A 17,790-nucleotide genomic window follows, 5' to 3' on the forward strand; every position below is an offset into this window, starting at 1 on the left:
GTGTTAGTTTATGTTGTATGTGGCACCTTGGACCTGGAGGAACGTTGTTTCATTTAATCGTCTACTGAACTGTATATGGATGAAATGACAATGTGTGTGTGTGTGTGTGTAGAAGGTATATTTAGCTGATGTACTGTATTTGCAGTGTGTGTGTGTGTGTGTGTGTGTGTGCTGCAGTGGTGTATCAGTGTGTGTATCTGCTCTGTGCAGGTGTCAGGCATTAATGCTGTATGACAGCCGAGTGCTTCCTCTCTCTGAAATCAGTGTGTGATGTGGTCGACTCTCATCACTCACACACCTCAGAGACAGGAGGCGGAGCTCTGTTCATCAGTCACACCCCTCAGAGACAGGAGGCGGAGCTCTGTTCATCAGCGCTGATGTTATATTGATATATATGGAGAAAGTGAAAGATGCCGCCTCTGATTTGTTATTTAGTCTGTATGATGTTTTTTCTAATAAGGTAATGTTGAGTGTGATTGGTCTCTCTCTCTCTCTCTCTCTCTCTCTCTCTCTGTAGGGGGCTGAGTGAGGGGACACACTTCTCTCTGTCTCTCTGGGTGAGTGGAGGTGAACACATCGTGTACAGTGAGGAGGGAGATGGAAATCTGTCTGACTTTTATTCTTCTCTCATCCACACTCACACTCACAGCAGCTGGTAAGTACACACTCATTATTCACACTAACACATCACACACTTCTCACTACATCAACTGGGATTATAATGTATATATATCAGAAAAATATATTTTCCCCTTCTTTTTTTCACATTTTTTCATATTTATCACACAAATGATTGAAATCATCAACACAAAGATAACCCGAGTAAAGACAAAATGCAGTTTTTAAATGATGAATTCATCAGATGAGAAATAACGTAATTGACGTGTATGAGGGTTACAAAGACATTTCTAAGGCGTTGGGACTCCAGTGAACCATCACTCACAAATGGAGAAAACCTGGTAGTAAATATTCTGTGGACTGATGAGACAAAAGTTAAACTTTTTGGAAGGTGTGTGTCCCGTTACATCTGGTGTAAAACTAACCCAGTGTTTTATAAAAAGAACATCATACCAACAGTCACACATGGTGGTGGTAGTGTGATGGTCTGGGGCTTTGCAGCTTCAGGACCTGGACGACTCGCCATAATTGATGGAACCATGAATTCTGGGCTCTACCAGAAAATCCTGAAGGAGAACGTCTGATCATCAGGTCGTGACCTCAAGTTTAAGTGTACTTGTGTTCTGCAGCAGGACAATAAACTGAAACACACCAGCAAGTCCACCTCTGAATGGATCTAAAATAAATGACATGAATGTTTTTGGAGAGGCCTAGTCACAGTCCGGACTTAAATCCTGTGACATGACCTTAAACAGGACGTTCATGCTCGTAAACCCTCCAGTGTGGCTGAAATAAAACAATTCTGCATAAAAGAGCGGCTCAGAATTCCTCCACAGTGATGTGAAAGACTCATTGCTAGTTATCACAAACACTTGGTTGCAGTTGTTGTTGGCGAGAGTGGAGCAACCAGTTATTAGGATTAGGGGCAATTACTTTTTCACACAGGGCCAGGAAGGTTAGGACGGCTTTTTCCCTTAATAAATAAAATCATCATTTAAAAACTACATTTTGTATTTACTGGGTTATTTTTATATACAGTAATGTTAAAAACTTTTTGATGATCAAAATCATTTAAGTGTGACAAATATATACAAATAATAATAATAATAATAATAATAATAATAATAATAATAATAATAATAATAATAATAATAAAGGCAAATGCTTTTCAATGGCAATGACATACACACACACACACACACACACACACACACACACTCCTCCTTTAATCTAATGACATTTAGTTGTTTTTCAGCCTGAAATGACGACCGACACAGTTGTAGTTTTATCCAGCTGTATTTACTCAGTGCAACTTTAACATCAGAGTGAAAGATATAACACCAACATGTCAGAAACACATAGACACTAATAATAATAATAATGTGTGTGTGTGTGTGTGTGTGAGTGTAAACTCAATCAGGTGATTATACGACTGTCTGTGACCTAAATATAAAGATTCCACTACGATGAAATAAACTGCACTAGAGAGGAGAATTAAATTATAAATAGATTATTACAATAAAAGTCATAGAAGAATAAGAATATATAAAATATACAAAAAAAGGTTTTGTGAGTGTGTGTTAGAGTAATTTGTAAGTGAGTGAGAGACCAAAAATGCATGTGTGTGTGTGTGAGCATGAGAAAGAGAATCGTGTGTGTGTGTGTGTGTGGGTGGGTGTGTGTGTGAAAGAGAGAAGTGAGTTTGTTTGAGAGAGACTATGTGTGTATTTGCATGCATATTTGTGTAAGATAAAAAGAAATAGTGTGTGTTGTGTGTGTGTGTGAGAGAAAAAGGCATAGAAAGTGTCTGTTGCGTGTGTCTTTTTGTGAGTGTGTGAGAGAAAAACTGTGTGCGTGTGTGTATTTGTGTGTGTGTGTGTGTGTGTGTGTGTGTGTGTGTGTGTGTGTGATAACCTTTCTCTCTCTCTCTCTCTCAGACAGTGTGAGGTTGGTGAATGGTGGAAGTCGCTGTGCTGGGAGAGTGGAGGTTCTTCATGATGGTCAGTGGGGAACAGTGTGTGGTGATGGCTGGGATATGGACGATGCTGCAGTGGTGTGTAGAGAGCTGCACTGTGGGAAGGCTGTAGATGTGCAGAAGTTTGGACCAGGATCAGGACCAATCTGGATGGATGATGTGGGCTGTAGAGGATCAGAGTCGACACTAAGGGACTGTAGGTCGAATGGTTGGGGGAATCATGACTGTGGTCATTTTTACGATGCTGGAGTCACCTGCTCAGGTAAACTACTGACTTTAGGGAATAAAAATAATGAGTTAGATTATCAGCATGATTTAACTGTAATTCTATCCAGACATTATTTGAATTCCATTTTGTCTTTATTTAAATGTAAAGCCTGGTGCGACTCTACCAAAGAGCTGACTGAGCCTAAGTAAGGGTCCATTTGCAGGAGGTTCATTATGACAGGCAGTGGCAGAGCCAGACTTTTTTCATAGGGGTGGCCAGGCTGGGCCCAGCACTCACTTTGGGGTGGCACAGAGACTGAGGCCTAGGTTCAGGTTTTTATCTGTATGGTAAAGTGGAGACGGACAAATACTCACTAATTTGGGTCTAAATGATCATTTGCATATGCAGGTAACTGTGACTGTTAAATATGTTTAGAAATATACAGTGAGGACTCGTTTATAATAAACATTTTATATTTAATAGAACCTTCAATAAAACCTCTGATATTTTTAGTTAATATCATATTTTGTTAGTAATAAGGATTTTCTAAAAGATGAATTTAAAGTAACTACAAATGAAAAGTTTCACCCAAAACTCGACTAGAATTTCACTAATAACATTTAGGATATTAACTGATTGGCACTAAATCAATCTGCAGTCATTTTTACATTATTGTTTAGGCCACATTGGAAACCGAAATATGACAAAAAATAGCTTGAATTTCTTTTTAGGTTTAGTTTTTATTTTATTTTGTTACCTTTATTAATTTATAGTATTACTTATTTATTTATCTCCTAAACTTCACTAATAACTAGTGAGAAAAACACAGACAAAAACACATGATCTTCAAGTCTGTGGCCAGGAATCACCCAAACCCTAAACACAGCAGATTTAGCCGAGTCAGCTGCAGTGAGACGAGGGGGAAAATGTTCCCATTTTATTAAACTACAGAAATGTAAAATATGACCATAAAATCTCTAAAATCTAAAATACATCTCAGTCAACTGGCAAGTCATGATGATGGTGATGTAGTGAACAGAGGAACGGGTTTAAATCTATTTTATCAGGCAGAGGAAGAGTCTAGTGAATTTTTTTTTACAATATCATAAGAACGACTCTTGTCCCCCTTTTTAACTAAAACATTCAAACATTATGTTTACTTCCTTAGAAAATCTGACTCCTCCCATCCATAAAATAATATTTCTCTAAAGCAAATATATTTGTTACATATTTAAAGTTTACCTGTAATTATAAGCCATGAGATAATTTTATCCCACATTGAAGTAATTTAGAGTAATTTATCAGAGTTGGATGTTACAGTACACATAACTGTTTTTCTTAATATCCTGTTCTGCTAAAACATGCACAATATTTACACAATGAAATGAATCACAGCTCACAGAAAGCCGAGACTCAGTGCTGGTCCTCATCAGTGCTCTGGGAGAGTGGAGGTGCTTCATGGAGGTTCCTGGTCCATAGTGTGTGATGCTGACTTTAACCAGCAGGATGCAGAGGTTGTGTGTCGAGACCTGGGCTGTGGGATTCCTGTGAAGGTGCTGGGATCAGCTGCTTTTGGCCGAGGGGAGGGTCAGGTGTGGACAGAGAAGCTTCAGTGTGGAGGAACTGAATCTGACATTACCTTCTGTACAACATCATCTTTACCCAAACACTCACACTGCTCCCATGACAACGATGTGGGATTAATATGTTCTGGTTAAGTATCATGATTTAACTTCTGTTTAAATAGAGACCACATACCTGTCAATCAAACTTTAAGGTATCTTTGTTAATGTTCCCCTTTCACTGAGCTCTCGGCTGTTTGTTCAGGTCACACGGAGGCGCGGCTGGTGAACGGACTGGACTCCTGTTCTGGTCGAGTGGAGCTCCAGTACCTCAGTGACTGGGGCACAGTTTGTGCTGTAAGCTGGGATATGAGAGCTGCAGATGTTCTCTGTGCACAGCTGCATTGTGGGAGTGCTGTGGCTGTGGTGGACTGGTATGGGGAGGGGAGTGGCCACATCTGGGCTGATGTGTTTGATTGTCAGGGGAATGAGACACACCTATCACAATGTGGCGTCTCATCATGGAGTCGAGCTGCATGCTCTCATAAACACGATGCTGGAGTCATCTGTAATGGTGAGATATTAACCTCACCTACACCACGTTAGTGAATAAACTCAGTGTTCATTAGAATATTTAAATTATGTTTTTCTGTTTCAGGATCATCCATCTCGTTTCATGAGGGGCGAGTGCGGTTGTCTGGAGGGACCGAGTGTCAGGGGGAGGTGGAGATTTATTTCAGGCAGGACTGGTGGAGAGTTCTCCTGGACTCGTGGAGTCTGTCTGAGGCGTCTGTGCTCTGCAGACAGCTGGGCTGTGGCTCTGTGCTGAACTACCGCTCCTCTCCATCCACCACTGAACACAAACACATGTGTGTAACGGGTTTCAGCTGCTCTGGGAGTGAAGCTCATCTGGGGAACTGCAGCAGTGCACAACCTGTCAACTGCAGCTCCGGGAAACAGCTGTACATCACCTGCTCAGGTAAGCAGGTATTTTTTTCATTTCTGATTAAATATAGAGTAATTATATAAAATTTAAATCTAAAATAGCAAAATTATTTGGACTTTTTATTTTGAATATTTTGGGTCATACCACAGGTATCTTGAACCGTGCCATCAGCTCCATCAGGCTGGTTGGTTCTGGGGGAGACTGTGCAGGAAGGCTGGAGGTTTTCCACAGTGGCTCGTGGGGGACAGTGTGTGATGACTCGTGGGATATTGAGGATGCGCAGGTGGTGTGCAGACAGCTGCAGTGTGGAGTGGCCCTCAGTACCCACATACCAGCCTGGTTTGGTCCTGGAACTGGGTCCATATGGCTGAATGAGGTGGAGTGTGAGGGGAACGAGACGTCCCTGTGGAACTGCAGATCTCAGCTGTGTGAAGAGGGGGAATGTGGACACCAGGAGGACGTAGGAGTCGTGTGCTCAGGTACAGTGTGATGACTGAGATTCAACCTGTTACATGTTAAATATGGACAAGTTAATAAGTTGTTTTGTTTCTCCCAGAGTTTAAAGAGATGCGACTCACAGAGGGCTGTAAGGGGAATCTGGAAGTGTTCTATAATGGAACCTGGGGTAATGTGTGTTACAACCAGATGGATGATGAGACAGTAAACATGGTGTGTCGAGAGCTGAACTGTGGAAGGCGTGGCAGTCTGTCAAACACTAAAGCAAGAGTCAAATCTGCTCCTAACTGGCTGGATTATCTGACGTGTAGGAAACACGACTCTAATCTGTGGCAGTGTCCATCTTCACCCTGGGGACAGAACACATGTGATAATGATAGTGATGAAGTGGCTCATATTACCTGCACAGGTGGGTGGAGTCAGACTTCTCTGGTTCTGTACATTGATATAAACTGCAGTGTTTCATTGTGAATAGTGTTTAACTAATGTTACTGAGATATGAAGTTAAAAGTCTGATAAAAGTCTGCTCTGAGAGATAAACCTGCATGTGTAACATTTCATTAATGTGTGTATTTTATCACTGCAGATGATAAAACGTCTCTACATACACAAGAAAAGTGCTCTTCACTTCCCTCTCAGAAACACTGCTCAAGTAAGGAAACATAAGGAAAAGCTTTTAGTGCTGTTCTTCATTTACATTCAATTTCATTACTCATTGAAAGAATGGATTTCCTCCTGTATCCATAAAATCATTTGCTGAGAACTTTATTGAATCATCCTGAGGTCATTATTCTTCCTCACATTTCATAAAAATCAAAGCAACAGAGATAAAAGCAGTAAACAGAACCCAAAGCTCATCTTCCTGATTTAAATCATTTTATTCAGTGACCAATTAATGAATTTTTAACAGTTTATATTTACCAGATGTTTGTAATTTGGTGGTATAAAAATCTTTATATAAACAGTTTTTGTTAAACTCGACCCATGTGTGATGTGTGTGATGTAGAGCACTGGTCTCTCAGGCTGAGTGGAGGAAAGGGAAGCTGCTCTGGGAGGTTGGAGGTGTATCATAACGCTACGTGGGGCTCCGTTTGTGATGATCAGTGGAACATCAGGAACGCTCAGGTGGTGTGCAGACAGCTGGGCTGTGGCTCGGTGCTGAGTGCTGATAGGAATGTTAGCTTTGGTCCTGGTGAAGGGACTATCTGGCTGAACAGAGTGAAGTGTCGAGGGGATGAGATTCACCTGTGGGACTGTCATCATTCCCTGAAGAAACACACTGACTGCTCTCATGCTGAAGTCATCTGTGCAGGTCAGAGGGGTGCGCTAACTTTTCAGCTTTCTCTCTCCACTCACTACACTTTTCTCACAGGGTTAAGACTCGATAACTTTTAGTTATAATCTTAGATGTTAGCTTGATGTTAGCTTGAAAGCTCTGCATGTCAGAAACCTGATATAGTGAGAGTTTATTTTTAATGCATTAGTTTTTTTTTCTGCAAAAACAGACATATCCACAGTGTCCACTACTACACCCACCACCACCACCACCACTACAACCACCACCACCACATCAGGTATGTGTATTTGTTACAATACAATATTTGTTACTGTTCACTATTTTTTTCTTATCAAGATCCTCTTCTGTGTTTTTGACTTCAGGAAGAGGCGCTCCAAATACCCCACCCACCCCTCCACTGGTTCTCTTTGTGTTGGGAACGCTGCTCTTCCTGGCCTTAGTGCTTCTGGTGGTACTGTTTTACCAGAACAGAGTGCTCAGGAGAGGTACCACACATTCACACAGTTTATTATCTCTACAACACCAGTTATTATTATTATTATTATTATTATTATTATTCTGCACTCCCAGTTGTCTCTAAGACGAGGCGTAAGACTCAGCCTGAGGCAGTCTATGAGGAGATCAACCACAGATACATCACTAGAAGAATCACGAGCTCCACTCAAAGAGGTGAGTGATATGTGGACTGTTCTACATCACACTTATTGTATTCCATTTAAACTTGGAGCTGAAATTCACTGCATGCAAATGATCAAATCACTCAATACTAAATACACCCCTCAATGCAAACTCAGTGATTAAAGCAAGATTTTACCCCAAATCCAGTCTGATTCATTTATTTACAAAAATATTAATAAAAATAAGTGAAATGAGTGTGAGAGGAAATGTGCAGTTAGAGTACATGTGGTCAGTGGAGGATTTAGATTTTGGTGAAATGGCCAGTCATGGGTCTCACATTAGTGTGAGAGAAAAGGATGCAGAGGATAGGGTTAGATGGAGGCAGATAATTCGCTGTGGCGACCCCTAAAAGGGAACAGCTGAAAGATAAAGAAGAAGAAGGGCAGTCATGGGCAGGGTGGCATCTTACAGGGAGGCAGTACAGAGTGTGTGGCTAAAAAAGTAAATAAAATTGTAGAGGGATGATAACATTTGCACAAACAGTTTTCACATCAGAATAAACACATCTAATTTTGTACAACATTGTAATTAGTAAAATCACTCACACTATGAAATGCTACAGAATAAACCTCAAATTAATTCATAATACTTAGTATTTACTGTAGTGTATAGTTTCTCTCTCTCTCTCTCTCTCTCTCACACACACACACACACACACACACACACACACACACTACCCGAGTTGAGATGCTTTAGTTTAGTTTAATGTGAAAGTGTGCTGAAAAGCTCAGAGTGAATGAAGCTCCTCTTGTTCTGTGGATTTTAAACACACACATCTCATCCTGCACAATGTCTGACAATATTCTTCCACAGCATTAATAATATGTGGCCTGTTACACACACAGCTGTCCTTATTACACACATTCAGTGTAAAGTGATTATGGGGACATTTAATAATCACCATGGTTTATGAGGACTCACCTTTCTGAACATCCGACCAGTAAAATATATGTTGCATGAACACAGATGGACACTCACACACACACACACACACACACACACACACACACTCATAAAACAAGCATAAGGCAGATATAAGGGGATGCACCTGCACAGGAAAGCTCTCTCTCTCTCTCTCTCACACACACACACACACACACACACACACACACACTTGCACTAAATCAGAACTGTTAATAGATGTTTATCAGCAGAATTCTGTCTCAGTGCCGGATCTAGTGTGTGTGGCAAATCTCCCCTTGAGAACGCTGACAAAAAATCATTAATAAATAAAAACACTCTTGCTTTAACTTTTTAAACTTTTTCATTCATTTAAAACGAAACAAAATAATTATTATAACCTTTATATAAAAAATGCAATTTCATGTAGTCAAGCAGTATAATAACACAAGATACGAGTTAGAGATGTCATGGTCCAGGTCACCCCTCTGTCTGTGCCAGCAACCTGAGTGATGATCTCCAACGTCCCCTCGTTCATCAAGAACGAGCAGATCCAGAGGGAAGCGGGCACACTTTGGGAAGTTCACCGGCCCCATGAAACCCATCCCGCTCGGGTGTAAAAGCTCGAGTGTGAACCCTGTCTTTGCGTAGGCAAGTCCTAATGATATTAAACGATCACGAGGGTCCGCTGAACGTTAATTTTAAAGTTAAATACAGGTACAACAGTTACACCGTCTTCGCCACCACGGAGCGGCTGAGGTGTTTCGAGTGCGGGGACGTCGGTCACAAAAGGCTGAGCCGCCCGCACGGAGCCGTGCAGCCGGGGAGCTCGCGGGACGACACCGCCGGGAAACAGCGGCAGCAGCGTGAGGACAGCCGGCAGGGGAGCACCGAGGAGTCCATGTCTGAGGTGGGCCTCGCCGACACACCAGAACAGGTCAGTCCTGAACACACCAGCAGACCTGAGACACACCCCGTGCTCGGCGCTGAACTCAACACCGGTACCACTGTACACAGCGCGAGCGCAGAACCTGATGCCGGTACAGTGTTCAGTGCTGACAGTGACCACGCCCCAACATCCGCACCGAAACACAGAAGCCTCAGACCAGCACACCACCACAGACACCTAAAGACACAAAACCGAGGAGAAAACGGGAGGAGACGTCTGGCACAGAACCGACGAATAAGCAAAAACCCCACAGTCAGACTTAGAGCACCGCGGTACAGGAGTGTGAGAAGGCCGGGTGCAGCACCGCACACACACCTGTAGACATAGAAGAGCAGGTGAACCTATTCCTACAGCTGTCCAAAACTGAGAAAAAACAGGTAGTAAAAACGTTAAAACTGAAAAAAAACTAACACAACAGGTAAAAAAAAAAAAACGTCACTCAAAAAGAAGGAAAAACAACAGCAAAGACAACAGCTGAAACCAAACCACAAACTGTAAATAAAACTGTAAATTAATGGACAAAACAAAAAAGAAAAGAAAGAAAGAAAGGAAGAAAGAGAGATAAATATCTGCCAATGTGGCCACTGGACAGAAAGACTGTCTGTTAAGAACTGATAAAACTCCAAATGTTAAATATCATACATCTGAAAAAGGCCTCCCTCTCGGTGTCTGTGTCTGTGTGTGTGTGTGTGTGAGAGAGAGAGAGCGTGCATGCAAGAGTGCAGGCTTTCCTGTGCAGGTGCATCCCCCCCCTCTCCCTGACTTACACCCGGTCTGTGTGTGTGTGTGTGTCTCATTCCTGTCCTGCTCTCCTCTAACAGGAAGTCTCCTCTCTGAAGAACAGCATTCTGGGTATGAGCATGTGGATGATGAGCTTCTCTCAGGTAAAAAAGGCCAGAGTGTGAGTTTGTCTGACTCCATTAACTGAAAGATATTCGAATTGCAATTAAAGATGAGAAATGACTAAATGTGTCCTTTCTGAGACGTGATTATGATGTATTGTATAGAAGAATTACAGTAACTCCAGTGTTTTAATGCTGACACATGAGATCTCACAATCAACCTTATCTTACTTTAAGCTTCTGAAATCCCTCTTATCACATTTATCAAAGCTTCTTTGGATGAGGATTTTATTGAGTATAAATGTGTTTAAAAGCCCAAACACACAAACTCTTCTTTTTCCAGTAAAGTCTGGGATTGGGGAAAAGGCTGAGTATTATGATGATGTCATCGACACCAGTGACTTCATAAGTGGGTGCAGTTGTTAACTGATCAGATAAATTGAGTGACTTGACATTAAACCGTGAGGTCAGAATGTGATGGAGCTGTTTGTACAGAGCCTCTGCTTTTATTTCATTTAGGTGATACAGGAAGAGTTGAGCCACCAGAGGACTACGATGATGCCGTCACTGCTGGACCCATCGCTGATAACGTGGAGGGTGTGCTTCTGTTTTGGGATTTGTTTTAGAGAGCACACACACACACAGACTGCAGATCAGTGTGTTTATTGATTTGTGTGTAGTGACATTTTGTATACGATGTCATTTCGCATTGTGTCTACAAATCCACAGTGTACAAACTGCCACTTCAGTAAACTTTAAATCTCTTTAAATCTCTGTGTTTTGGTGTAGAGGATGAAGCTGAGAATTATGATGAGGCCATTACAGCTGATCAGAAGTCAGTTATACTGACAGGTATGATAATAATGTGACAGTGTTGCATCCACAAGCATCCAAATGATCATTAATGACATTCATGTGGATTTAATAGCTTTTATCTCTACATTCTGACAGAGGACGTGTCCGAGAACTATGATGATGCAGTTACGGCTGAAACAAACACAATCATCACCACAGGTCAGGGAGTTTCTCTGTTATTAAAAAAATCCCCTTAAACATTTAATTAAGCTCTATTTTTTTACCTTCTTATGATATATATTTATTTATTTTCATAATGCTGCTGCGATACAAGTCACACCCACATCTAAAACATTTCAGAAATAAATAATGTAATTGTCATTAATAAAATTACTTCTGTCTATCATTTTATCTTAGAGCCCGAAAATGTATTTGTTTAAATACTAATAGTTTAATAACATTATCCATTAATTAATTATTAGAATTAGTGCCCCATCTGCTGTGTAGCCCACAAGTGGCACCATCACGTTCTATAGAGTAGACCAGCTTCAGAAGGTTCTAGATTTGGCAAGAGCCAAGAGTTAAGTGATGCACTGAGTCAGAAACCCAGGACACAGTAGTAAAATGTAACTTTATATTTACTAATTAAGGGTGTGTATGGTTAACAAACATCACAAAGGGAATGCAATTTACATCACAATGTTTTTAAGGAGGTCCAACTATGCCATTTTAAAGATTGCTACTATTGCTTAATGAGTCTCTTAAAACAGGTTTACATGTATGCAAGGTCAAAAAACACTTTAGTTTTCTCTAAAAATAGATTTAATTTTACCCCATTTCTAAATGACTCGTAAACGACTCGTCTAAAGCAGTTTGAAGATTCAGTCTGTCTAAACCCCTTCTTTTCCGTGAGCCCTAACTTCTGTGCTTGGTCAGATGGCGCGGTGATTTATGACTGGTCAACCGCTACAGCGTGTGTCGGAAAATGAAACCCCCATAACTGAATGACGGCTCTGGAGACCCGTCAATACATAGAAAAGATGGCGTGTAATGACCAGCTAATTTTATATTAACTGTGGCTACAAAAATCGAGAGGTCTTTTATCTTTGTGTCGGTGTTGTGTTAAAAGGCCGGTGAGCAAAAAGAATAAACACAAAAAAGGAGATAAAGCAAACGTTTATTATACAAAACTAAATAAAGTAAACAAAAAAGGTGCACCACAACCAAACAAAGATATAAACAATATTTACATAACTAGTAAGTGAGTGGAAAATGTCCGAAGTCCATGTTTATTGTTCGCGTGTTATCCGAGTATACCGAGTATGATTCGGTCTCACTGGGGTTAATGAAGTCAGGGAGGTCGGTGACGGAGGGTGAAAAATCCATAGAATATGTCCAGTCAAAAATAATTGGTCTTTCCCGGCTGTTCCTTTGAAGGCAGGTCAGGAAAAGGGCACTTAAAACTCGCGAAGTGGCACGGTGCATGCGCACCGTGTGCGGATGCATTTTTTTCCCTCGGGGCTTTTTTTGCCCTACGAAAAACCCTGAGGAAAAAAATGCCCTCGCACATGCGAAGTGCACATGTGTTAATGCACATCCGTAACAGAGAAAAATCGATTTGCTAATGTGAGCCGATTCTTTTTTTTAATAGACAAAAACTCCATTTATCGTGCACCATCAGCGTCACAGATAGTGCAGATAGTTTATGTTCACATACTGCTACATGACACACTGCATGAAAGATCATATTTAAAAAAGCATAATAGGACCTCTTTAAAGAGAATTCTAGTGATGCATTTAATATGTAACTAAAATAAATTAAAAATAATCAAAGAGTGCGCACATAAAGAAAATAAAACCGACCCGGGTCTACTAGAGTCTTAGTGCTCCACTTTGGATCATCACACGAATTTCCATTCGGTTCGTTATTGTGTGTGGACACAATCCTTCCTACCGCACTTGAAGATCAATCAACTTGATAGTATCTTATGGGCTCGTCATCCATGACAGGGAAAAGTAATCCAAGGAATCAATTCGAAAAAAGGTTCTGGGTCCAGTCTCGACTAAAAACCTGACCTATAGATATGGTCAGAATCCCCCAAATCAATTCACCAATTAAATATTACAATGGCTTATGGCACTGGTTGAACTACTGACAACAAAGTAAAATGCAATAAAAAACATAAAATATCATAAAGCTTAGGTTAAATAATAATAATATAAATCATTCACAACAGTAATACAATGTGACGTAGATGTACATCACTCAGAAAAATAGATGCCACATGTTATCATTAACACCGGTGACATTAAACACGTGGCTTAGCATCGGACAATTAGCTTAGCAACTAGCAAGTCTCCAGGCTGCTGTCCACGCTAGAGCAATACAAACCAGTAGACTGTTAACATGTTAGACCCTCACTGTTGCACTCATCAGATAAATGTCATCACATTTAACTCCAGGAACAATTTGCTATGATTTGCTCCTAATCGTGAGGGAAAAAACACAAATCCATTCGCTTCTTCAAGTCTAGAAAGTTCCAGCGCTGCGCGCGCGTTCTTTTGACCTTTCACCCAATAGGGACAGACAACCAGCTGGGACAAACCATTTAGTAAATAACCACAGGGGGGATCTTTAGAAACAACTGATTTCAGGACAAACCACATGCTTGCACGGGGGGATTTCAGAGTCTGTCTATTTGTCTACTTCCATCTTTCACTGTCATAATCAAAACCTTTATTAGTTTGGATTCTTTAATATTACTTTAATATAATTATTATTTTACATCATTTTAGTAACCAGTCTATAATTTTCTTATGGCTAATTATGAACACTGGGTTACAGCTGCATTTAATATAAGCCACACCCACATCTAAAACAATTCAGCAAAATGTATTTTACATAATGAATTAAGCAATTTAACAATATTTTAAAATCTACATTAATATCACTGAACAATAATTAATTAAATAATATTTAATGACTTTTTATTTAATCTATTCTCTGTATCATATAATTATTAATTTCTATCACTTGAGCAAATCCAAACTAAATTTAAAAATGCTGATGAAAAGAAGCAACAAGTTATAATTTTAAGTCCTTAAATGAGATTGACATGAAAAGCGTGGCAGTACCACCTACTGGCCCAGAGTGGTACTGCAACAGAGGAAGGGAAATACACATGAGCTCCATATATGTACATATAGCACTTACACTCATGTAATATTAATATTAAGTATTAATAATACATATTAATTATATTATTTATGATGTTTACTATTAATTATGATTATATTAATTATATTAATTATTATGTAATAATATATAATAGTAAATATTTTAATTATTAAGTGAAAAGTATTTAAATAATAAAAAATAATTTAATGTAATTAAAACATGTGTAATATTATAAAACTTTTTTTTGTAAAATGTACTTCATTAAATAATCAATACATTCATGCATTTATTAATTAAATGTGAATAGCACCTAGTGGTCACACGAAAGAGAAAGTTTTAATTTATATATACATTTTAAATTAATTGAAATCATTAATGCATTAATTTTCCAATTAATCTGAATGTGATAAGGACATAAAAAATAAATATTGGCTGTTTTTAACATCACAATCTACAACTAAACAAATTAAGAATGTTGCCTTAAAATACATTTATAATATTTGTATTTTTACAAAAAAAAAAAAAAATATATATATATATATATACATGAATTAATCAATTAATAAATAATCATGTAGATAAGGGCTAAAATTCCATCTTATAAAGAGTGATATAATTTCTTCTCCTCTTACTGCAGTAAAGCTCCAGCAGGCGACTTCATCAGCTCTCACCTCCATATCTCAGTGGTTATAGTGGAGTCTCTGGCTAGTAGCTTTCACACACTAATGGGAAAATGCACCGTTCCTATTGGTTAATCCTTTTTCTCACTACAGCAGCTGGTAGACAATAAAACATCATTAAACTCTTATAATTTAATAGTGTATATATTTAAATAGTTACTTTTAGCTCCTCACTTGCATGGAATCCTATTTTAATTTCACAATTTAGTGTTAATATAAAATCAGTATAATCAAGTTAATATGTAATAGTTTATATATTTAAATGATTTCTGTTATCTTTATTTTTCATATAAACGTCGTGTTCTACTCAGTAACTCAGTATTTTACTATAAGATCAACACACACACTGGTTTATTACTTCTTCATTTATTTGTTGATTAGACAATCCAGAAGATTATGATGATGTCATCACTGAGGAACAGGATGGAGGAGAGGCAGAAGGTGAGTGACTTCTTGTTTATTCTGTAATGTACATAAGTGCACAGGCAGCAAAGTCAAAGATTAGATTATATATGATTAGATTATATATGGTATATAATAAATATCAACTTTCAGAAGAGTTTTTAGAACAAATGTTCTCATTTAACAAGTGCATTTATTAAAGAGTTTAGATAAGACCTACTGTAAATATTACCTGTGATATATAATATAAACATCAGCTAACTGTTTTTAGAACAAATCTCTGTTCTGTCATTTAACAAGTGCAGCCAGATTTATTACACACTTTAGATAAGACCTGTATATTTATGGCTCTTTTACTTCCACATTTTTATAAACACAATCTTGTAAGGACTGGAATCTATTTATTCCAAACATTTAACAGGAAAATAGAAATGTAATACTATATAACATTTATTATTGTTTTGTAGCATTTCTACAGTTGAATCAGTTTGTAAAATGATGTGAAATTTGATGGACATCTCTATCACATCTTATACACATGGCCTGTGTTAATATTAAGAAAACTCATCTGATAAATGTCCTCTATTCTCTTCATTTATTGTTTAAAGATCAAAGAAATCCTACATAGTGCATCATTTACTGTATTTGAAGGTTTTACAAAACAATGACTATTAATCCAATACAAAGGAGATATTAAAGAGGTAAATGTGTTTATTTTACAGAATATGATGAGGTGGAGGAGAAATCTCAGAAAGACAGGGACCATGTGACTGAGACACGCCCCCAAAGGCCTTTTCTCAGGAAATTACATTTCAACTTTTATAAACACAAACAATGATTTGATTCTACTTCCAATAATTTCATGCATTCTGAACCATGTTCATTTTCTCACCTTGTTATTAGCAAATAGATTAGGGAGAGTTAAATCAGCTCCATTATTACTGAACCAAATGTTTTCAGCTTTCCTTTTACAACACATTTCTGACAATTCATCTGAAAATCTTGTCTTTGTAAACAATATGCAAGCAATATATACGTCTAGGTTTCATGCTGTGTGTTTAACTATAAAACATATTTAAATGAATGTTTTGTTGCAGTCTCTATTAGGGAGCTGTGTATGTTGGAAGTTTCATTACGGATTCTCAGATTTTCATGTGAAATTCTCAGGTTTTCTTCAAACTCTCCAATTTCTTTCCTTATTCTCAGGATTTTGTTTAATAATCTAATATTTCTTAAATATTCTCAGATGTTTGTTTTGTGATCTCAGGTTTTATTCAATATTCTCACTTTTTAATAAGTGACGGCTCGTTAATTTTATATCTTAATAAACAATATACAAGTAAAGGTGACTTTTAGCCTCGCAGAATGAGAACAATTCAATATTTTGCATTATGCAGAGTTTTATTCGCTTTTTCTCCTTTCGTGTAACAATCTATCTTTATACAATTAATGAAATGAAAGTGTTTTAATGTTTATTATTTTTGTATATTGTGATGATCTGTGTTTGAGTTGAGTAAATCACATGCAGGGAAAAATTAATATCACACAAGTGTATACTGCTCTACTGCACCATGTTTATGTTTTTATTGTGTTTATTTTAGGACTTTTTTGGAATTACAAATCAAATGTCACTGTTCTTGTACAATAACAATAAAGATTCTATTCTATTCTCAGAAACACACAGATAAATACACAAACTCACATAATAAAAACATTTACATTATTTTAAAATAAATCAGAATTAAACACATGATGAGGACTTACATTAACACCAACATTACACACATCATAACTCCAGATATAAACACTATTATTCATGGGTTCATATATCATGGCATTTTTTTCTTTCATAATCAGTGATAACTCTAACATTATTGTATTTGCTATTTTATTATTAATAATAACAATAATTCTGCTTCTTATTATTAATCAGCTGCCTAATTACAGCGCCCTCTGCAGGTCAACTGCAACGAAAAGTTTCCCTAAACTGAAGTCATTTACTGCCATCTAGTGGATTCAATATGCTATTAAAATCCACATCATTATTTTAAGAAATGATTATTAATTTGTAAACTAAGTATTGATGATTATTATGATAAAATCCAGACTAAATGTAATTACAAAGTTAAAAAAAACATACACAGCTTTACAACACACACTGTAGAAAATAAAAATCTACATGAACATTAGTAATTAAATAAACTTATTTAATAGTACTGTAGTTTTGTATGACTATGCACTCACTTTCTCTCTCTCTCTCACACACACACACACATACACACACGCTTATGTTACTAAGAGGGG

At 38.0% G+C, this 17,790-nt stretch overlaps 1 protein-coding gene across 1 annotated transcript; it reads left to right on the forward strand.

Annotated features, from left to right (window-relative positions):
* The first annotated feature begins 562 nt into the window (after positions 1-562).
* On the forward strand, positions 563-16,433 carry LOC128533947 (scavenger receptor cysteine-rich type 1 protein M130-like). Its single transcript, XM_053508192.1, has 19 exons — positions 563-655; positions 2,556-2,855; positions 4,197-4,514; positions 4,629-4,937; positions 5,022-5,342; positions 5,459-5,788; positions 5,866-6,183; positions 6,352-6,417; positions 6,772-7,077; positions 7,271-7,339; positions 7,425-7,547; positions 7,633-7,731; positions 10,411-10,473; positions 10,775-10,840; positions 10,951-11,028; positions 11,221-11,283; positions 11,383-11,445; positions 15,466-15,525; positions 16,209-16,433. The coding sequence occupies exons 1-19, from the start codon at positions 598-600 to the stop codon at positions 16,322-16,324; spliced, it is 3,126 nt and encodes a 1,041-aa protein (XP_053364167.1). The 5' UTR covers positions 563-597; the 3' UTR covers positions 16,325-16,433.
* The last annotated feature ends 1,357 nt before the right edge of the window (positions 16,434-17,790 follow it).

The sequence above is a fragment of the Clarias gariepinus genome, chromosome 12 (genome assembly GCF_024256425.1).
Source record: "Clarias gariepinus isolate MV-2021 ecotype Netherlands chromosome 12, CGAR_prim_01v2, whole genome shotgun sequence".
Taxonomy (NCBI): Eukaryota; Metazoa; Chordata; class Actinopteri; order Siluriformes; family Clariidae; genus Clarias; species Clarias gariepinus.